The sequence below is a fragment of the Pleurodeles waltl genome, chromosome 3_1, assembly GCF_031143425.1.
Source record: "Pleurodeles waltl isolate 20211129_DDA chromosome 3_1, aPleWal1.hap1.20221129, whole genome shotgun sequence".
Lineage (NCBI taxonomy): Eukaryota > Metazoa > Chordata > Amphibia > Caudata > Salamandridae > Pleurodeles > Pleurodeles waltl.
In genome coordinates this window covers 72,163,963-72,187,715 of record NC_090440.1, presented here as the reverse complement: position 1 = coordinate 72,187,715, position 23,753 = coordinate 72,163,963, and the positions used below count along the sequence as shown (strand labels likewise).

At 46.9% G+C, this 23,753-nt stretch overlaps 1 protein-coding gene across 1 annotated transcript in view; it reads left to right on the top strand.

Annotated features, from left to right (window-relative positions):
• LDLRAD3 (low density lipoprotein receptor class A domain containing 3) overlaps positions 1-23,753 on the top strand; it is a 367,623-nt gene that overhangs the window by 148,328 nt on the left and 195,542 nt on the right. The window contains exon 3 of the mRNA XM_069221829.1: positions 21,032-21,157. Coding sequence (XP_069077930.1) covers positions 21,032-21,157 — 126 coding nt within the window. The remainder of the gene's footprint in view (positions 1-21,031; positions 21,158-23,753) is intronic.

The following is a 23,753-nucleotide window of genomic DNA, read 5'->3' as shown; positions in this document are numbered from 1 at the left end:
CCCTACCTCCGATCTCTCCTTGGCCATCTCACCATCTCATGTTTCTCTCCCAACTTACCCCCTTTCCTCCCATCTCTTTCATCTCTTCCCTACCCCCGCTCTCTCCTAGGCCATCTCATGTTTGTCTCCCAACTTACCCCCTTTCCTCCCATCTCTTTCATACCTCCCCCCGCTCTCACCTAGGCCATCTCATGTTTGTCTCCCAACCTACCCCCTTTCCTCCCACCTCTTTCATCCCTTCCCTACCCCCGCTCTCTCCTTGGCCATCTCATCATCTCATGTTTGTCTCCCAACTTACCCCCTTTCCTCCCATCTCTTTCATACCTCCCCCCCGCTCTCACCTAGGCCATCTCATGTTTGTCTCCCAACCTACCCCCTTTCCTCCCACCTCTATGATCTCTTCCCTGCCCCCGCTTTCTCCTTGGCCATCTCATCATCTCATGTTTGTCTCCCAACTTACCCCCTTTCCTCCCACCTCTTTCATCCCTGCCCTACCCCCGCTCTCTCCTTGGCCATCTCATCATCTCATGTTTGTCTCCCAACCTACCCCCTTTCCTCCCATCTCTTTCATCCCTTCCCTTTCCCCACTCTCTCCTAGGCCAATCTCATGTTTGTCTCCCAACTTACCCCCTTTCCTCCCACCTCTTTCATACCTTTTCCACCCCGTCCCTCTTACTTTTCTCTCTCGTAGGACAGCTCGTGTTTCCCTCTCACCCTCTCTGTCTGCCCCCTCCAAAACTTTGTGTCTGTTTCGTGGACCGTCTCATGTTTTTTCCGACCTCCCTTTTCGAGCATCCCTTTCACCGCCTCCCCCTCTTCTGTTATTACCCCCTCCAGGTGCTCACTCCTGGCCTCAGTCTGAACTTTCCATCCCATTTAACCAGAAGTCACTCTGTCCATCTCTCCCCCTCCTCACTTCTCTCCCCTCAGCCCCGGTCTCCTCGACAAGAATATCCGCCCTCCCTCTATGAGGGGATTGACTACTCAACACCCCAAAAAAGGCCTTTAAACCCTTCAACCTTAAGCCCAGACTTGTCTCCTCGGTGTAACTCACACGTACAGTTACTTCATGGTTGCATTCTTTTAGCGCCAGCGAGACCGTTTTAAAATTAACATATCATCCATTCATTCAGTTAACCTCCCATTCATTCTTTCGACGTCCTTTAGAGACGTGTAAAATATCCATGGCTTTAAGTGGGGCAGGTCCATTTGAGACCTGCAAATAGTTAAAAGCTGACGTTGAAACGGGTCCCTAGCAGGCCCCATATTCAGTCCTAAACATAGCGGTAGAAAACACTGATCCATTTCAGAAGATGGCTGTACAAACCGTTTAGACTATCCATATGTTACTTTTGTTCACATTTCACATGTTTAACTTCATTTACTTTGTAAGACTTTTTGTTTTTAATTTCTAAGAGTTTTTACTTTTTCCAGGATGTTGTTTTTTCTGTAGCGTACTTTTCACGTGACATCACTCTTTAGTAAGGTGTAGTGTGAACTGGGTCTCCTGTTCTGTATGAGTCAAGTTGTGGGTGGGTGTTTGTAACGCTGTTTTTTTATTCGTATATTTTACTGACATTTTAGTGCACTGAATTCTTGTCGATCGTCCATCACGATTTTACGCCATGCCCCAGACGGTTATATTTTTCTGTAACAGTTATAATTTTCTTTTAACGGTTACACACTTGATGTGGTCACGTTATAGAGCTCTGAAGTTCGAGCGAAAAGCAATGCAAGCTTTTGATAATGTCTGTCAGTGGGGTTTAAAGGTGTTCAGAATACATGCTCTTCCAATCCTTGGCCTCTCTGCAGAGTGCACAGAGCAGCAATCATTAATCGCAGTTGTAATTGTGATTCTAGGTGAAGGAGATACACAGCTGTCCTATTATTTACAGTGTGAAAGTGAATGAAAATACAGTATTTAGAGGTGAGTGAGTGGTTGTGGGGGAGTGGTGAGTTGAAGGGGATACAATGAAGTACATGCAAGGGAGAGAGAAAGAGGGGTGCTGTAGAGGGAAGAGAGGAGGTGTGAAATATGCAAATGGAGGATTTTAGAAAGATGGGAGAAAAGTGTGTCTCACAGAGAGGCTACAGAGGAAAGCGCTGTGAAGGGAGAAAGCTGTGAAGGGAGAATGGGCGTGGATGTAATTTTGGGGATTTATATAGCACATCAACTACTCAGAGGTTCCTGGCACTTTACAGTAAGAGCTTAAGCCAACAAATAACAGGTACTAAAAGGCTGAACCAAAGAGCCATGTCTTGAGAAGTTTCTAGAAGATCGGACTGTCCTCAGTGGCACAAAGCTGTAAGGGGTGAGCGTTCCTCTCCCTGGCAGCCAGGTAGAAGTAGGAGTTGCCACCCCACTTTTTCCTTCAGAACCGCAGGATTACCACCAGCAGGGAGTTGGAAGGCTGAAGTGACCTGACCGGTTGATACAACGTAAATCTGTTAGACAAGTACTGAGGGCCTTTATGGATGTGTTACGAGACTGTTGGACTTTTGGTCGGCAGTACCAGCGAGTTTGGAGGATGGAGTCTGTTCCCACACTGTGTGACAGCTGTCGACCTAACTCTTCCGGCGAGCTGGAGCACTTCACAAGTACTAGAGGTAAAGGTGATTTGTGGCAGCCTATAGCATGACACTCAGACTCCTCAGCGAAATTGTGGTGGAACAGATCGTACCCCTTTCTCTCAGACATAAAAGTCTCATACATGCAACGACAAAGAGAAGTAGGATCTTGGTGCAATATATATTTTATTGAAGCAACTGCGTTCTATGTAAAAAAAAAAAACATGAATTGCGATGAGGAGGATATTGAAACACAACACTATCATAGCGGTGACCAGGAACATGAAACACAGGAAGAGTCCCACCATATTGTCATATGTGTACCTAGTATCGCTACCTACACTACTAGGTTTCTACATGAGAACGTTAGCAGTGTTAGCGTTAATTCGCCCATCTAGTCCAGGGACGGAAGCACAATCGCCATATCTGGGTAGAGGTAACAAAGAGGTCTGTTAGTCTGCCGAGAGCACTCCGACGCAGAAGAAAAAGGAATCGTGTGGTGTCAGCAGAAACTGCAAACGACATGCAGCGTGAGATGGCAAGCTGGCTGGAATGTCCCCTCTGCCCTATTTTCGGACAGCCATTGTGTTATACTAAAACATGGTGGTTTTCTAAGAACTGTCGAGACATGATAATATGTCCTGTCTGAGTCAGGTAGACATTACACTCTCTGGACCGGCAGTACCCGGTAAACTATTGTTTGCAGCCTTGGGATGAACTCAGGATGAGATGTTGTGCAGAGAAATTAATAACAATTCTGCGTAGAAGGGCAATTGATATAAAATAATAAAACATTGCCACAAAAATGAAACCTTTACTAGAATAATAAGAGGAATAAAATTGCAAGTAACTAGGGGCCAGATGTATCAAAGGGTTTTACCCATTCTGTGTCAGTGGGAAAATGCTTTGGTACATATGGCCCTAGGTGTAGGGTGTACAGGTCTCAGGCCTAGTCTAAAATAAATGTGCCTACATAAGACGCTAAAATAACCTCAGAACAGTGTGACATGTCTGGATGCAATAGCAGAAAGCTCATAGAGTGCCACCAAAGTCCAAGTTGGGTGGCTGCTATGGGCAGCACAGGTTATTAGTTTACAAACTTTACGGGCATGCCCTTAATCACCTTGGCCACTCCCCTTGACAAGAATTCATAGATACCTTTCTTAGGTGACGCCCTTTTAGAGGACACCCCCCTTTCGTAGCCCCCTCCTCTGATCATCACTGAGAATATCCTCTCAATTCCCTAATAGCCTCTCAATTCCCTAATGCCCTGACTTCAGGTACCTTGACCCAGGGCTTTAAATGAGCCAGGTCCTTCTGGGTCTCTGGCCCCTTAGCAATGAAAAACGGACTTTGAAAAGGGGCCCTGTATTGGTCTCCTTAACTTTAGTGGCAAACGACACAGATCTATTTCTGAACAATTAATGTAAAGTATGTTAAAGTATTCTATGTCAGTGACTTAGCTCCTCTTTATATTTCAAGTTTTACTGTACCTTGCACCAACATACTGGTCGTGTAGCACAGTATATGCATATTTAACTGCAAAATGGTAGCTTGTGTTTGAGCCAAGCCCCTCTTAGAGCCACCCCCGCCTTTTGCATTCCGCTTAAAGCAAAGCCTGGGCCCAAGCTGCAGAGCGCAGGTTGGAAACCTTGCAGGGCAGACTCAACCGTTCTCTCTTCATAGGTTGCAATACTAAACAGGTATGCACGGCTGTCAGAGTACTCGAGGCCCCTGCATTGCTTAAAGCCCTGTTAGTACTGCCCCCAACCAAAAAAAAAAGACGTCTTCGTCATGAAAAACTTGACCACGTGGACCGACCCATCTAGGACTGCTCTAGGAGTTGCCAAGCAGCCCCCCCCCCCACACTCCTCTTCATTGAGAAGATCCCACCCTTAACTCGCAGAATAAGCAGTGCTTTAAATGGGCAGGTACTGTCCGGTACTGAGTACCTGCACTTTCTTAATTTAAAAGGCAAAGTACCCGCACTTCTCTGCACTGGTGCAGTACATTTACTGAGAGAGTACCGGCACTTCTCATGAGCAAACAGGTACTCTGAGTATTGAGTACCTGCACTTCTGTATTTCCATTTAAAGCACTTGAGTATACGAATATGTTATTGTAAGGCACATCAGACGAGGATTGCCAGGGGGCCTTCATGGGGCATCACTAGTGCCCTGGCTCTCCCTTCTCCACCATGGGATGGCTTACACTATACCCCCCCCCCGCCAAACTAATTCTCTACGTCTACGTCACTTGCCAACCGGTGCTTCTGCCATCTAACATCGTTCCCTTACCCACCACGCGTAAAACGCGCGTCTTGGTGCTGCCAGCCTAGCAGTGACGGCCCCTCCGCGTTCCCTTTTACTTCCTCCTCTCGCACCCCAAGTCACCCCCTCCTCTTCATCAACCCCTCCTTGGTAGGGTGACCAGATTTTGAGGAGCAAAAACTGGGACCGGTCAGACATAAAAGACTAAAGACTAAAGACTTTACTCTCACTTTTATATCTGGCCTGTCCACTTTTTATGCGTAGCTGTGTGAATGTGTGCATATATGTGTGTGTGTATATACACATATATATACACACACACACATTTACAAGACTACATATATAAAATTAGCTATGGCATGGCCTCCCACCCTGCACCTCCAACCCTCCCCACCCACCTCTCTCTGCTCCCCACTCCCTCTCTGTTGGGAGCAGACAGGGGACTGTGTTGCCTGACAGTAACAGATACATTAATTATTTCATACTTTGTAGGCGTCTTTAATTTATGCTTCCCTAGATGATCTGACTTTTGTGCCAAAAACCGGGTATTTATTTAATAATCTGACCTTTGTCCCAAAAATCGGGACATTTATTTAAAATGAAGAGAAGCGTCGGGACACCGGGACAGTCCGCTAAAAACCGGGACTGTCCGGGGAAATCCGGGACGTCTGGTCACCCTACTCCTTGGTCGCTACTGCTCCATCGCAGGGACCCCACCCTTGTTTATTTTCTTATCAGCCTGTCCTCTCCTCCGCCTCTGATATCTCTTCGCCCCCATTATCTATCGTCCCGCCCTGTGCCGTTATTCTTTCCGCCCCCCCCCAGCTCCTTTATTCGTCCACCCTGCTCCCCGCCCTGTCGCTGCCTTTATTTCCACCCCACCCAGTCGTATGCGATCCCTGCTTCTCCCTTCTATTAAAACATTTTTTACCACTCTCTGCTCTCCGTCACTTTCGTTACTCTGCCCCCCATTTTCAATTCCTCCTCTACACCGACCCTTCCATCACTTGTATCTTCTTCCTTTCTCTCGCCTTGGTCATTGTTGTTTATTCTGTCCACTCGCCCGGTGCGACCAGTGCGTCTCCTTCCTCCCGCCCTATCACCGTCTCTGCTCCGCTCGAGGTATCTTCCCCCCTCTCGCCTCTTTCCCTACTCTTCCCTCTTCCCCCTCACCCACCCCTTTTCTTTAGATTCCCGTTGTCAGTTCTAGTTCTCTTCTCTATTCTGTTACTGTCCCTTCTTCCCCTCCACCATCCATCTCTCTTTCTCTCTCACACATCAATCAGTTCCTTTCTCTCCTCATCCTTCCCCGCCCACGTGGTGCCCCCGCTCCTCCCTTTCGCCATCTTTCCCCTTGAACCCTCTTCAAAGTTTCCCTTCCTCGGGGTCCATTCGTACCACCCCCTCTTCCCCCGCCCCCCCGTTCCTTTACATCCACCTCGCCCCCTCACCCACCACCACCCCCCCCCCCTCCACCACGAGGCCTCTGCCAGGGACCCTTTGTTTTCCAGTGACCCCTCTGCACCCCGCCTTTCAGCTCAGTTGCCCTTATCCTTCCACGGGCTGAGTCTGGGGTGGGGGTGCGCGCACATTCCTCCGCGGTGCCCCGAACTACAACCCCCTGCCTTTGAAAGGGATCCCCCGGCCCCCCTGGGGACCTGCCAGCCGGGGATATTAATGTTCTTTCACCAGGCCTGATATATGGGCTGCTCGGGGGCGGCTGCCAGGCCAGGGTGCCACCTCCAGGGGGAGCAGGGAAGCGCTTGGCGCTCGGCACCGGGGCCTCTGTGAGTTATGGGCTGTCACCCCGGCCTGTCAGACTCGGCTCACGGAAAGGGCAACCCTGGGAAGACACACTAATGGGCGGCCCGCCCTCTGCAGCACACTCTGAGCAGCTCAGCAGTTCTCACGCACCTGCCCCGGGCCTTGGGTGGTTCTTCTGGGGTCCATTAACAAGAGGTGTGGCTTAGCGGGATAATGCGTCTGTTGCAGAAATGTGTGCTTATGAGAGAGTCGAGCAAGCCGCTAGTTTGACTCTGAGCAGGGCCACCCCAACCCTTTATCCTTCTTGGGTACCTTATGGGGTGATAATGAAACTTGATATTTGCAGGGCTCTGAAATATAGCGCCACGGCTCACCTTTAACATGTCATGGTTGGCTGTGAGTGTCCTTTTACAGGGTACGTAGAGGGCGATGGCTATTGGCACCAGCAGATAGGCTGTTCTCACATGTACAGTGTGTGCAGACTTCCACGCCCCAGGCACACACGGATTCATAACATTCCTATCTGATCTCTAGGAGTCGCTAACCACTACATTGGTCCATTCTAACCTGTCCAATATCATTTACCTCTGAAGGTATAATTCGTCCATATACTGTGTCAACAGGCCACATACACTACGGTCTAAGACATGCCCAGAACCATAAAGGGTGCCCATAGTGAAAAGTATTTGTACGCCATACAAATGGAAGCCACACTCTATAAAAAGGCACGTGTTATAGATGTAATGCAGGGCCACTGGAGTTATGCAGTTGTGCATCTGCGGTGATTTTCACATAATTATAGATTTGCCACATTTGCCTCATAGTTAATCAGCTGCCGCATAATCCGCAGCACGCTGGAAAGCCCAGACAGTGTTTCCAAGTTTAAAAATGACAAACTAATAAAGTAATACGATCACAAAATGTAGCTCCTTATGCTGCATGATTTACCTTTTCTTTCCACATAATTTACTCAACCGTGCCACATAATTTGACTCTCTTCTTCTGCATAGTTCCAGTGGCCTTGATGTAAGGTTATGTAAACAGCACAAATCTGGCTACAAAACAACAGAATGCTAGCCATTGCTTCCATACAGATGTTATGGGTATTTGTAGAGCGCAGAACACATCTGGGAGGGTATCCTGGTGCTGAAAAGCAAGCGTGGAACGAGCCAGGGCCAAGAGCCAGGTCTTCAGTTTCCTGTGAAATTCAGGAACTAAGGAGGACGCTCTGATGTGTTGTGGGAGGTCGCTCATACTTTGGGATCAAGGTAGGGAAAGTCCTGGCCACCACATCTGGTTTTGCATAGGTAGGTATGTAGAAGTTACTGATTATAGAGGTTGGTGGGGCAGATGTTGTGCACGGCTTTGTATGCGTGCGTGATGAGTTTGAAGAGTGTCCGTTTGTGGACTGGGAGGCAGTGGAGGCCTTTGAGGGGTGGGAGGATATAAGTATGGTGGAAGTCTGAGCGAGAGTCTGGCAGCTGAATTCTGTATGGTCTGGTCTTCTCCTCAGTTAGCTGATGTAGATTCCTGGGTGTGGGTTGTGGAGGGGTTGAAGGGAAGCCACTTGATAACCTTCTGAGCATCATGAGTGTGTGTAAACAGGAAGCGGAGTGCATCTCTGCCCCATCACCTAAACCACCCTACTTCTACGTTTGTCGAGATACTTTACATCCCTTGACACAAACATTGTTTTTTACTGTGGTTAGGCCTGGGCCCTCTATTTCAGGCAGAAGATCAGTGGTGGTCCTTGCTGCAAAATAAACTGTGGCTCTTCTGAATGGCACTAGAGCCATCTCCAGCTGTTCTTTTGACTTCATTGGTGATGTGCAGCTTGAGTCTATGGCACGGCAGGGTCGGGCCCACTTCTGCATGTAAGTAAGGCGAGTTAGAAAGCAAAAAAAGTAATGGTGGCAGTCTTAGAACCAATCCTGAGGGTGAGGCCTCAGGCTCAGGCCCTTGAGGAGCAGAATAGAGGTGGGCTCTTCTGACTCCTAGTTCTTCTTTTGGGACCACCGTTACCACAGAGATCTTCAGTGGCCTGACAGATCCCCCCTATTCCTTCAACAAGCACAACAACGCCTCACACATAGTTTCTGATAATTTTGATTGTCTCGATCATCAATATTTCCAAATCATCCACAGGTTTCCAAGCTATTCATTATGTACAAATCAGTGCTCAGAACTACACCCTTCACCCCATCTTTGACCTCATGATCTTCAGTCCAAGATCTTGTCTTGCGACACATCAATAGAGGTTAGGCTTTGGTTGCGGGTCTCCCAGGTTTCTCACTGATACAACATAAGGCATTTTTTCCCCAGCAGCTCAGTGACTTACCAACCAAAGGAAGTGTGGACAGATGTCTTCTTCCTTGAAGTATCTTCTCTGGCTTCTTCTCTCTGTCAAAGTCCACTTTAAAACTTGTATGGTGATCTTCAATCATTCAAACAAGAAAACCTGACTACTTGGCTTCCAAACTCAACGTATCTATCAGCACACGCAAGTCAAGGAGCACATTGCGTGCCAGATTAGAAATCCAGAAAGACTGCAAAGAACATACATGACAAAGATAGTTGTTTAGCTTATGGTCTAAGACTTTGGACCGCCAATTGTACCTCAGAGTTTTGCCCTCATTGGAGAAATTGATGAAGGATCTCAGGACCCAACTTTCCAAAATCTTTCTACCATCCAGGATGGCAGCCTTCTTCTCTCTGACATACTGATGTTCCTTCTATATGTTTTACCTATATTGGTTGTTTATGCCTTGTAATGCCTTCATATTCTCTCCCATTGATATGGTTGTATAGGTTGTTGCTATGCTCAGTACCCCGTCACTCTTTCGGGTTAGACCCAAGCCTCATATACAATTAATATCATGTGCGTAATTCACGTACTAGAGCACAGGTCTTGCCTAATTTTACCTATCGGGATCAACATAGGTCTGAAGTTTACCTGCTTCTTTTTGTAATCTGTGACTGTAGACTCTTCGGGTATAGACACTGTTGACCATTAGGTGCCTGGTTAGAAAAGGCGCAGTCAAAGCTTGGGATGGTCCCCCTCAAATTTCATTGCACAGAACCTTTCCTGAAGCCCTCCTTCTTTCTCCCCAGCATCCAATCCCCTCTGAAGGAACCATGTCTAGGAGCATTGTGGCCATTCAGATATGAGGAGGAAGCTACTCGCTTCAGTCGACTGCCCTCATTGTCCCGTCAAAGACGATAGTGCTGCTAAATAGGCAGAGAAGTTGCTCCTAGAACCAGTGGTTACAAGAACAGGAAAGGCCCAGTTTCTAACCAGCAGGCTCAGCATCACTAGATGATACCATGGGGTACGTTATTTATCCGGTGCGAAGAATAACACCTGTTATGAGAATACAAGGAATAACTGCAGATTTTGGTGTTTAATGCATTAAAATCCGAATAATACAATAACTTTTGTATGTTTCCACCTGTTAAAGTTCGGCAGGTTTGACCTGCCAAATGTAACAAATGAATTATTGGATACGTTAAATAAAACCAAACTTGTAATTCCATGGACGATATGGAATTTATCGAGCCACTCACAATTAGGCCTTGAATACTCGCCTCCCAAAATCACCTTAGTTTGCTTTTAGCGCCTTCGGACAGGGGCAGATAGGGCCATTTCCCCAGCCCCACTTCTTGAAGGGTGCTATGGGCGAGATTGTCCGCATGTGCAGCACATTTCCCAGTGTGGGTCCTGTAATCATAGCATGTACCATGAAATAGGCTGCGTGCTTGCCTCACACTCACCAGTAGTGTAACATAAAATGGTGGAGGCCCCTCTGGTGGATGTGCAGAGTGGCCCCTGAGTCTCTCATACCTCACAGATATTGATTGGCCTTAGGAGGATTGGAGTCCCTCTGAAAGCTTTGGGGGGTCCTTGAAGGGTTGGGCTCACCTTGCGCAGCAGGGGCGTGCATTGCACTACTGGTCCCCAATTGGACAATCTGCTGTCGCAACTGACTGGGGGTGGCTGTAAAATCCAATCCTCAGTCACTGAGAGCCACCCTGCCTTTAATGCACAACGTGATGCTTCACACACACACACACACATACACACACACACACACACACACACACACACACTACAAAGTCCTATGGCATTTGAGACCAGCTACCATCCTAGCATCACCATTGGACAAATAAGAACAGGAAGGGAACACGTGTTTTCTTGTGTGAACAATAGTCTGTTGGATTAACAGTGAACAGATATGGGCCCAGAGAAGTGTACTGCATGCTGGCTTTATACTCATGCAGCCTATTTCACATCCCTGCATCTTAACAGCTCCCCCCTCTGCTGTCACTCTCTGCCATCTTTCTTCTCTTCATCCTGTCACCCCAACTCTAAATCCTTGTTGGCTCCAACACTGCACTGGCTGTGCCCCCTCCTGGACTGTCTCCCAGCCGTGCTGTATAACAACATTGCCCACTTCATCCAGTCCTCCTCTGCTTTACCTTGTTAGTGTCAAAAGTGATTCTAACAGCTATATATTGTAAGAGCTTTACATGCAGGATTGTTCCATGTATCGTTTACCACCATATGTGGACATTAGACTAAAGCTAACCTTTCATGGTTCTCCTCTGGTGCAGATGGAAGAGGAAGGTGTTTACAAGTTTGCTTCACTAGTCTTTAAGAAGAAGATGTGTGGTATTCGTCTCTGACATACGTAGACCTGACATCTTGCCCCAGTTTTACCTCTTGCCCACATAGTTTATTGCCTAAAAACCCCCATATTTTTATTTTGGCATCTAGGCACGCAGCTGACGGACAATGGAGACAGGATGCTGTGGTGTATGATGAAGATAGCACAAAGGAACAAGGCAGTGACAAAACAAATTACTTTATCCTTTCCTGTCATTTCTGGCCTTCATAGGGATGAGTCCTGCCGCTGTCTCCATTGTAAAGCAGCGTATCGCGGCGAGGCAGCTTGATCTGTTTTATGTAGATGCACATAGCCATTCTGCATTCATGTGCGCTGCTTTCAGCACTGTCTGCTGCACTACTAGCTCACCCCTCATCGTCCTTCACCTCCTTCCCCTACCTGTTTTCCGCTGTCCCCTCCCCTATGGCACTTTCTTCCCTTTGCTCACCTCCTCCATGCGTGCAGTGTGAACTTTTCAACCCTAAGCATGGCGCCTCTTCTCTATGATTGTTTGTTACTACACACTGAGCTTAAATAGGAGGTCCAGCGTGCTTGCTTGCAGATGGGCGGGTGCTCTGGTTAGGGTCTGCCTCGGATGACCTTGGCTTGCTATAGGCAAATCAGTACTACAGCTATGTTGGAAACATTGATTTGCCAGAACAGGAGCTTAAGACGTTCTCCAATGAGTCCCTTTAAGTCACAGAGTGATTGGGACTCTTGTTACAGAAGTGATGCCCAGCTGCTGAGAGGAATCGTAGCCCCTCCAGAAAAGCTCCGGATTATCATTCTCTGTCTGCTGGGTGGGTTTACCACCGGCTCCTGAGAGCTGCCACTGAGATTCCCCTGCTATTGTTTCCATCTGCTGGTGTACTGCCTCAGTCTCCCATGATACCTTCATCTTTGCCCCTGGTACTGCTATAACAGCAGGTCCCAAAGTTGTTCCAGGCACCTCCTTCTTCTGCCGAAACTCTGTGACAGCACCGAGCACTTGCACCTGCGTGGGTCCAGATGAGTCCTCGTGTCACCGTTCGACAGCTCTTTCAACTGCCACAAGCACGGGTAGGGTTAATCCAGAAGAGCAGAAGGAGATGAGTGGAGAGCAAGAAGGTGCTGTAAGTGAGGGCTCAAAGGTCCACTAGATATTTTATTCCTGGCACTCCCGCCTCTGCAGGGCCACCCAAGTCCTCATGTCACCTCCCTGAAGCCTTTCTATTGGCAAAAACACTGGCTGGGTGGGGCATGAGGAGGTGTTTGGACAGTGAGAAGACGCCGGAAGAGAGGCCTTGAAGTTCTGACAGGTACCTTCTGCCAGGCACTTCCACCTGCACAGGTCTACCTGAGTCCTCATGTCACCTTCTTGCATTTCTTGCACTGACACAAGGACAGGCTGGATGCTTGTGCAGCTGGACTGGCATGCGGAGGTGACACTGGTTGAGAAGGCCTTGAAGTTCCGCCAGGTACCTTCTGCCAGGCACTTCCACATGCACAGGTCTACCTGAGTCCCCATGTGACCTCCTTGCAGCCCTTGCACTGACACAAGGACAGGCTGGATGCATGTGCAGCTGGAGGAAGTAAACAAACAGCAGGAAAGCGCTGAAAGAAAAGGCCTCAACGATGCACCAGATGCCTTCTGTGCAACTCAACAATGAGAGCCCTCTTCTAACACAAATACTCTGCACATTTCTCATTTTGAAAGAACCAGACTCGGTGGAAGATCCTTTTCTGTGCTTGCTGCTAAGGGATGGAATCAGGTACCACCTTCTCTTAGATGAATTTCTTCACTCACTTTGTTTAAGTAAATGGTAAATCTGTCCTCCTTTCCATGAATGATAGTGTTCGGGCTTCAGTGCCATGGGAGCTTCTTATCAATCTGAGTAACAATGCTTGACCTTCATCGAGGTACTCCATCTCAGCAGGTGCTCGTGTAGCCTTCTTGCAGCCTTCCACTGCCAGAAGCATTAGCAGGGCTCATCTGGAAGGACAGGAGGAGACAATAGACGAGAGCATCGATGATCCTAAGGGGGAAAGCCGATCGCCTGCTCTGTACCTTTCCCATTGGTGTGTGGACCTCGCGCTGTGGCAGACTCTGCTGTGGGGAAAGCGTGCTCTCTTCTGCCTGGGCTGCACTTGTGCTGTGGCTGAAGGTGCTCACCCTGCCACTGCATGTGCCGCGCCTGCTCCATTTCTGAGGGATGCTACCTTACTTCTGCCTGTGCTGCACATGTCATGCTTGGGAGACCTGCTTGCCTTCTTGTTGCCTGTGCTGAACCCAACCCACTTGTGAGAAGTCACTTTTTTACTCAGTACACCAGTTTATGTTTTTCCCTTTCTGGCTTTTCTCTTGAAGTTTAAGTAAGGAATTAGTTGAGAGAGCAGGGATTTACTTTCAAGCAAATACCTTTAATTCAAAGAGCGAAGGTTTAGGGCCTCATTTCGAATTCGGTGGACCGGTTACTCTGTCACAAAGATGACGGATATCCCGTCCACCGAGATCTAAATCTCATAGAAAACAATGGTATTTAAATTGTGGCGGATGTGATGTCCGTCACCGTTGTGAAGAAGTAACCCGTCCGCCGAGTTCCAAATCAGGCCCTTGGTCATTAAAACAACAGGCATGCTAAAAGACTGTACTGCCCTGAACAATTCACCCCATCCTCCACTCATTGGGTTTTATGAATCTACATGTATGGCGCAACGCCGTACCAGACGCCTCTTTACCCCACTGTGTTAGGTCCACGGATAAAGGCAACTTCCTGCAGCCATGCCCCACCTCTGATAATTCCACAGCATCCTGGGTTTTTGAGAGGCTAGCGCTGTCCTGGCCCTCCTTTGTTCCATCTTACCCCAGACTTCCACCGTGACCGAAAGGTACACTTGAACGGGTGCAGCACGTGCTGACGGTGTTGTCTCGGCTGCAATTCCTAGTAAGGCCACGTGTAACACATGAGAAGCAATGAAGGGCCTGCGTTATCTACCCCTCTGTCTCTCTCGGCCCAGTCCGCACTAATGAGGCTCCTCCCTCAGGGGTAGACCATTTTAACTGCCAAAAAACGAAAATTGACCTTATGCCCCGCCCCAGTCCACTGACACAAAAGAGAGACTAATCCTCTCCTTATTCTGGTATACCGAAGAACAAGGGAGGTCACGTAGGATTGTCGCGAAGAACACTACGACTCGGAGTAATGAAGATTACCAGTAAGTAATCCTACTGTTACTTCTTCTGTGTGGGACACAGCCTTTCAGTGCTGTACAAATGCCCTGCACCTCTGGGGGCCTTCTCCCTGTGCAGTACAGGAGCAGAACTGGCCAGTCCTGCAGGCTTCTTTGCATGTTTGTAATCCCCATACTCAGTGCAAAAAGCATGCCCTGCTGGGCAGCCCCTGGCCTAACGCACTGAGGGTTCCTAGAAAATAATCTGTGAACACGTGAGAGGCAGGGGTACCAAATCTACAGCAAAGCTGGGCTTGGCTCGTTTTTGGCCCTCGGGTCTAATGTGATCTCGAGTCGAGCCAGAGCCAGGCACCTCGCTCGGGCCTCCAGTGGATCACTTACCTCTACACACCTCCTAGACCTCGCGTAAGCTGCCTATTCAAAGCATTATTGGGCTAGGTCCGGCATCTCATCTCAGCTCTTGTGCCTGGTGCACATGGCAAGAGTAAACTCAGAGCTTAATTTGAGCCGGTGCTTGTCAGTGAGGCCCACCACCACTTTGTGGGGGCTAGCACTTGTTTTTACACAACACTCTTCAATAAATTGCCGAAGGACAGAAATTCAAAAAGGGTAAATAAGGAAGAGAAAGGGAGAAGAGCAGTGAAAAAGGGAGAAAGCAGGGATGAAAAGAACTTGAAAAAGTGAGATAAAGATGGAGGGAATGTCTGGTGTTGGACACAACAACAAGTATTCCTGTGAGGACATGTGCAGCCCTGACAGTCTTGTGTGTCTCTTTATTTCTTTGGCAATCTAAATGCAAGTTATCATTATATAACATGATTGGTTTTAAAATGAATGGTGAAGTGGGTCAAAGCTGCAATTATCACTCTCCACACCTGCTGCTGTGAAGACATCAATATTGTGCAAAACTAATTAAACACAGAGCGACGAAGTGCACAAAGGATATATTGCTTTTTGATATCAAGGAAAAAGGAATGTGCCATTCTGCTTAATGCACATTATAGGCAACTGCCTATCTACAGTAATATGTACCATTATTGTGCCATCTGCAGACACCTACACACAATCTGCAGAAATGTTAAATTCCAGTTGCAGTGTCTAAAACTTTCATCTTTCAGGGATTAACAACATGAATGCGCTAGCACGTCATTCGCAGCGATGCAAAATTGGAGGAGGACCAGGGCTGATATGCAAATCACTGGCTCCAGTCACTATGCAAAATTGGAGGAGGACCAGGGCTGATATGCAAATCACTGGCTCCAGTCACTATGCAAAATTGGGGGAGGACCAAGGCTGATATGCAAATCACTGGCTCCGATCACTATGCAAAATTGGAGGAGGACCAGGGCTGATATGCAAATCACTGGCTCCAGTCACTATGCAAAATTGGAGGAGGACCAGGGCTGATATGCAAATCACTGGCTCCAGTCACTATGCAAAATTGGAGGAGGACCAGGGCTGATATGCAAATCACTGGCTCCAGTCACTATGCAAAATTGGGGGAGGACCAAGGCTGATATGCAAATCACTGGCTCCAGTCACTATGCAAAATTGGAGGAGGACCAGGGCTGATATGCAAATCACTGGCTCCAGTCACTATGCAAAATTGGAGGAGGACCAGGGCTGATATGCAAATCACTGGCTCCAGTCACTATGCAAAATTGGAGGAGGACCAGGGCTGATATGCAAATCACTGGCTCCAGTCACTATGCAAAATTGGAGAAGGACCGAGGCTGATATGCAAATCACTGGCTCCAGTCACTATGCAAAATTGGAGGAGGACCGAGGCTGATATGCAAATCACTGGCTCCGATCACTATGCAAAATTGGGGAGGACCAAGGCTGATATGCAAATCACTGGCTCCGATCACTATGCAAAATTGGAGGAGGACCAAGGCTGATATGCAAATCACTGGCTCCAGTCACTATGCAAAATTGGAGAAGGACCAAGGCTGATATGCAAATCACTGGCTCCAGTCACTATGCAAAATTGGGGAGGACCAAGGCTGATATGCAAATCACTGGCTCCGATCACTATGCAAAATTGGAGGAGGACCAAGGCTGATATGCAAATCACTGGCTCCGATCACTATGCAAAATTGGAGAAGGACCAAGGCTGATATGCAAATCACTAGCTCCAGTCACTATGCAAAATTGGAGGAGGACCAAGGCTGATATGCAAATCACTGGCTCCAGTCTGACGTCACATGGTGGGAAAAGAACAATGGACTAGAATGAGGCTCTAAGTGATTACCAGTGGCGGAAATTAATTTAAGCGTTCCATCCATCACTTTTTTGCTTTCTTTGGTGTAAGACTCAAGGAGTGACCAATGACTGTGCCCAGACCTGGTTCCTGTGTTCAATGTGCTATCGCACTCGAGCTGTACCCTACTGCTGAGGCCCAAATAGGTGGAAACTGGTTTAGGTTTACTTGTGCTCCCATTCATAGGGTTCCTGCCCTGGTAGTTTGGCCTAGACTATTTCTGTTTCAGCAGAACCAAGGCTGATATACATATTTCTTGTTTTTGTTTGAGATGATGTCATGGTGTGCAGAAAAACAATAAATGGACTAGAATATAGTCCCAAATAATTATGAGCGACTGATATAATATTAGCATTTTACACATCACTTATTTATTCTCGGCAAAATCTGCTGTAGCAAACAACCTTATATATTTGTGAAATGAAAAAAGGTTTCTGTGAATGTTGCTGGAGTTTGAACCCTGGTCTGGCTGGTGCTTTTGGAAAGGCTGTGACATCCCAGCTTTTTACATATTTGGAGCGAGAAGTAGGATAAACTACCAGAGAATATAATGTTTGTTCTCCTATCTTTGATTTTAGTCCAATGAATTGCCCTAAATTTCTAATGAGAAACGTCTAACCAAACAAGCATTTACAATGCAATGAGTCTTGCATTTGCTCAAGTTAGAGGTATTAGCGTTGTAAACTCCTAACCAGACTTTTCTTTCTCCATAAATTGAAAATTAAAAGTAAAACAGTTTCACATAAGTGAGCCGATTCAAAGCGCCACGCCATGAGCATGGAGGAGACACACAAAAGGAAAACGAAGTTGGCTCGCAGACAAACCTATCGGCAGAAGTGGAATTAACCACGTAACAGGGTGGATGTCCAAGGCGGTAACCAAACTGCCCCAAGGAGGGACAAACGTAAAGCATTTGCCAATGATAACAAAGGATTTTTGAAGGGCAAGCCCATGAACGAGTGATGGTGATGAGCGTGAGGTTGGTGTGGTTAAGAGCCCAAATAGATAACAACAAACGTCGGAAAAGCAGCGCCTGCGTGCTGCTGTGCTTGAACTAAAAAGTAATCCATGTTCATAATTAAGCATTTTAGCATTTGCCAAAATAATTTTAACTCAAGGGTGGCTCTGCATAAAAAGTCACTGCATTACAGTGTGTGCCCTTTGCCACTTTAAAACATTCACATTTTCTTGCTTTTGGAACAGCTTTTCCAAAGAGGTAACCAGGCCATTGAGACGTGCTGCGGCCCATAAGTCCCACCAGCCAAAAAGCCATGCAGCTGTGAAAGGACTGGTGGCAGGAAACGTGGTGACTATCTAGTGGCAAGCAATCTGTCCAGTTGAGTGGTCAAGTTTCTGACCTTGTGCGATCTGTGTTTTATGTAAATACCACTTGCACCTGACCCAAGAGATGCTCTTTATCAGGATGCTTTTGTAGCAGAACTTGCAGAGCAGCGTGGTGGAGGACTGGGGGAGAAGGAAGTTGCTAAAGGGAGCAAAAACATTTTCCAATGGAGACTAAGGTTGTAGGAAGGTCCGAAGAGAGACTAGTAGAGGGGACTGTAGTGGAAGAAGGAAAGTGTGTAAGTGTAAAGGATGCGGACAGCGAAAGGACAACTATGGCCAAGCAGAAAAAGAGGAGGAAAGTCTGCGTGGTAGATCCGGAGGAGGCAGCATGAGTGGGCCAGTCGCTATGGGGAGATGGATAAGGGAAGCAGAAGTGCTAAGTGGTTGCAGGATGAGGAGCAGAGGAGGGACTCAGAACGATTCAGAAGGGCCTGACGCTCTTGGGCAAAAGGATGATGCACTTTGTGGCAGAGAATGTGGGACTGTTTGGAGGGGGATGACAGAGAGAAGGACAACAGAGATTGTATATTGATGTTCAACATCTCCTGAATCACTCTTGTTCTGTACACTGTCACTATGCACATGCCAATATGGAGTACTTTAGAGAGATCTAGAGAAGTTTAGTTTAGTTTAGTTTAACAGATTTAGAAAGCGCATGGCTACCCGAAGGCCTCCCAGCGCTAAAAAGAGGTGACGACTCCGACACAGGAAATAAAATACTGAATAGGCTATAAGGGCCATATGTACGAACACATTTTCCCATAGACACAGAATGGTTAAAAACCTTTGCTACATCTGGCCCTAAGAGAGTTAGGTCAAATAAAGGAAGGTCTTTAATTTCTTTCGGAACAGTAGTTCCAAGGCTTCTTGCCAAAGTTCTAGGGTTAGGGAATTCCAAAGGTGAGCTACCTTGACTGAGAAGGAGTTACCTCCCCATGATGATCTTTTAAACCGTGATATGTGAACTAGCTGGATGGCGGAAGATCTGAGAGTTCTTGTAGGAATATAAGGTAAGATGCTTTGTCTGAAAAAGTGGGGACCTGTATTGTGAAGAGCTTTATGTATTATGCATAGGGCCTTAAAGCTGATCCGCTGTTTTACTGGTAGCCAATGCTTAATGCTCAGTGACTGCCCTCCGTGTGCTTCCATTCATTCCAAATGATACATGCATTTCAGGCAATAGCCCTAGCCAAGTGCATCAAAACAATGAATACTCGATGTGAGGTGGAACTCAAAATTACCATGCACTACCTCTGAGTATAGATTCACTATTTGGTAAGTTACAGTGCCTGGACATGTGCCATTCTTCCAAAGGACAGCAAGAGAGTTGTTGTATCTGATAAGCTTGTATTCTAACATAAATCTATTTGTATTGAGAAATGTGTTATGAACAGAAGAATGACAAAACAAATGCATTTAAACTGCACCATTTGCTACAAATTTTGAAAAGTCTCCTTTGTGGAAATATGCCCAAATATCTTGTATTTGTTTTACGTTCCAATAGGTTAAGACTGATTCAACTGGCCCAGTGCATTTTGGGATGCACTATTTGCCGTCTATTGTTCCTAAAAATTGCACATCCTGCTTGGTCTACTGGTCAAATGTACATTAAAATGTAGCTTTCACTGATTATTCTGTAAAATATCTTGATGGAGAACCCTTAAACCCCACTAAAGGATATTAAACTGAGACCAATGTTATTGGTCAAGTATGCTTTTAAATACACCATTGGCTGTTTATTGCTCAGAAAAATGCTCACATATTATTCACCATATGACAACAGTGAAAGGAGAGCCCCTACAAGTTATTTTGACCCAGGATCTGAATATGGCCCCCTGCCCCATTGTTTAAAGTGTTAGCCCTCCCCGAAGTTTGAGTCTAGTTGCGCCCCCGGTGGTAGAGTCTTAAAGTAGAATCAAGACTACACAGCCTTGGTGTTTGGTACCTCAACCTTCGATAGTGCCTGATGCAAGTTTCCAGATTAAGCCCTGAGTGAACTGCTTGACCTGGAGGGCTTTGGGGGGCATCTGGCTACTAAGCGTCCCCTTGGTTCTGGCCCTTCTTCTAGGGTGAACACCCTCACGTATGCCAATCCCTACCACCCAGGCCAGTCTTGGCTTGATTTACTGCCAGTGCAGCACTCCTGAGTGTCTCTTCCCTGTCCGTGGAGAGAGGCTCTGAGCTCCCGTACTACTAAAGTTGCACATACTCTCATATTCTCACAGTATCACTTAGCACTCATTCTAAAGTCTACTTACATCAGCACCACTTGCATCATCCGGAATGGACATAGGAAGTCAGCGCCTTTCGGGGCCTCCAAGCACTTGTCTTGTGTTGTGCTCAGCTGCCAGTGTGACTGCTACAGTCACAAAGCCCCCCGTGCACTTGCTCACACACCTTTATGGAAGGCGGGCCTACGGCCTTCAGAGACACCCCATTCTTCAGTCCTTTTTAGGGTCGAGCGCAAAGCGCTCTGCCCCTTGTGTAATCTCTCTGGGGGCTTTTAAACACGCCCATGTCAAGCCCATCAGTTTGTTTGGTTCGTGGGCTTGTCTTTTAAAATTAGCTTGATTTAATTAGTGAAAGGCATGCATACGTCATGCCTTTTCCGGTGTTTAGCCCGCCTCAAGCGCACCGGCCAACTATTGAAAACATACGAGGCTCCGTGTTTTCCGAATGGTTTCTGCACTATTGTTTCTCTTTATTTCGTAGGCAGCGCGATCTCGCTGGGCAGTAGTCGAGCGCTTTGCATGACATCGACTCTGTTACATGGAAAATTGCACTTTTGCCGATACGTTTCACTCGCTTATGTGAAACTGTTTTACTTTTAGTTTATGTGGCAAGAAAAGTCCAGTTAGGAGTTTACAATGCTAATATCTTTAACTCGAGTAAACGTGAGACCCATTGCATTGCAAATGCTGTTTCTATGTCGCTCCCTTGTGAAGGCCGCCGCTCATCCCCACCCGTTTCCTGTTATTGTCTTGCAGCGAAAGTGAAGTCAAAGTGTGGCCCCACCTTCTTCCCGTGCGCCAGTGGCGTCCACTGCATCATTGGCAGGTTCCAGTGCAATGGCTTCGAGGACTGCCCCGACGGCAGCGATGAGGAGAACTGCAGTGAGTACTGATTTGTTTAATTCAGCAGCAGGTCAGACAGGGAGGGTCGCAGGCAGGCCTGCGCGAAATGTATATTATGTCAGCGAAATTCTAGCACATTGTGTTGCATGAAATTTGCGAAATTTCACAACATTTTGCATTATGCAATTTTATTATTATTTTTTTACCTTAGGAAGACTGTTACCAAAACATGGATTAAAAAACGGTTTTGTATGGTTGTTCAGTTATGTCGGTGAACTAAAAGTAATACTTTTTTAGAAAAACATGGTAGAAAAACAAGAAAAGGGCAATACATGCAGACAGATTTTGAAAGCGTAGTCATTAATTCTGCGACTTCTAAGTAAGAAATTGAAGGTGGCTGAGAGGTTTCTAGTGCTTAATTTCATCAGCATTTTTCCTATTTCTGTGCTACTTTACGCATTACTATTTTAAACAGGATATATATTTTCCGTCTTGGAATTTTCACAGATATGTGCATTTTGGGGCTTGTAGTCTTTGTGCTTTTCTTTTTCTATAATTCTTAATCCCCTTTATTATTCAACAGGACAGTGTAATAGATATCATAGCACATTATTAGTAAATTCCACAGTATGAAAACCATTTTCGAGTCTCAGTGTACATGCTGATTTTCCATGAAAACATTTCTTTCACTGACAGTTGTGATGTAAGAACATAGTACAATTCCAACATTTTCACTATTATATAGCCACTGGGTAGTTGTAGTGAGGTCTGCGTTTCCATAGGAAAAGCATTTTTTGGTTTACTGATGCCGTTCGAGGGATCTTCAATAACATTTCCAAAAAAAGTTTCATCCACCACTGTAAAGTTTTGGGGTGATCCATCAACAGCAACAGAGAAAAAGAGGGGGCCCAGAACGTGATTCCCCCTTCATTTATCTATAGGAAAATTGAACAGCAATACTGCTATAACTGCTAAACAGAATTACACCAAATTTTGCAGAAAGCTAGATCTTAGTCCAGAAAGCATGCTTTTTGTGATTTGGTGTGAATCCGTTCATTTGTTTTTGAGAAATTAAGGCTCACAAACAAAACTTTGGCATGGAGAATCTGCAGAACTGACAGAAGATAAGATCTGATTGGCTGCCATCACATCAACAAAGATGTGGCGGAAGCCATTTTAATACTCACGTACTATGTCCCCAGGACTGACAATAATATTAAAAAAGAAGTAAATACCCTTCCCCGCTAGGCCTGGTGAGGTGTTTCCAGACAGGCCTCCACTCTTTGAGTCCAAAACGTTTTTTTGATTTTTGTTTAAATACGTTTTACTGCAAATTCCCAGTGGATTTGTGGTAACTTAAAAAAAAAAAAAAAAAGCCCCCAGCCCCGTGGTCCAGGGCCCGGTGGGGTGGGGGGAGTGCGATCTGTTTAATTGGGGAGGGAAGCCTCGTTAATGCCCTGGTGACCCATTCCTCTGGGGCCAATTATGTAAATAAAGGTTGAGGGTGCATTCCCCCTTCTCAAGCCTCCTTAAGGTTCTGGGGACCTCATCCCCTGGAAAGCTACATTATTAAATGGAGGGGTGTGCATTCTCCCTCCCCTAGCCAATTTGTGGCCCTGGAGACCCATTAATTGGGGACAATATATAATTAAAGGGAGGGGGGTGCAGTCCTCCTCCCTGAGCCTACATCAGGTCCCGGAAACCCCACCCCACAGAGCCAATATATAAATAAAGGGGTGAGGGGTGCTTGGCCCCCTTCCCAAGCCTTCCTGAGACCTCGGGGACCTCATCCCCCAAGGACAATAGTTAAGTAAAGGCGAAGGGGGATTGCGGCCCCCTCCTTGAGCCATTGTATGGCCCGGGGACCCCATCCCTGGTGCCGGATCTTTTTCGGTACCTTGTGTTCCCCAGCCACTGGGACACCATGGTTTCCCTGCCCACGAGAGGGCAGGCAATGAGGTCTAATGTGCCCCACCCAGCAAGAACAGAAAGCTGCTCCTGCTGGGTAGGAGCACTCACGTTTCTCCCTGCTGTGCTCTCGTGGGCAGGTAAACTTGGAATTGCTCCCACCCAGCAGGAGCAAAAGAAAACTGCTCCAGCAGAGTGGGAGCAATACTGGCTCCCTCTGCAGCTGGGATGGGGCAGACAGGGAGGCTAGCAGGGTTGCGGGGACCTTGGGGCTCCCCCCCGAAGCCCTCAATATGCAAAATGCTGTAGGGTGCCACGGTGGACATTGGGCACTGCAGTATTATTATTTTTTAATGTCAGGCTCCTGATTTTGCAAGGGGCCTGTGGGTCTCTGGGGTTCCCCTGCAGCCCGAAATAGTACAGAATGTTGTGAGGTGCCCGGGGTGGGCACGGGGCATCCCAGTCATAAAAAGAGAAAAGGGTTGCCTGTTCATGTGTGGTGTTTGAGGTAACTTTTAGGGAGTTGACGGGCCATGGAGGCCCTTCCCCCACCCACGCAACTCCCCCCAAAAAATAAACATGTGGTTGTCCCGATTGACCATTGGAACTCCAAAAAAAGAAATGAAAATATATATAAATGAATAATAAATGCATAGCAGGAGATGCTTATATATTATTCACTACTTCTTGCAAGGAGTGTCCCATAATGCCCTGCAAGGGTTTTTTA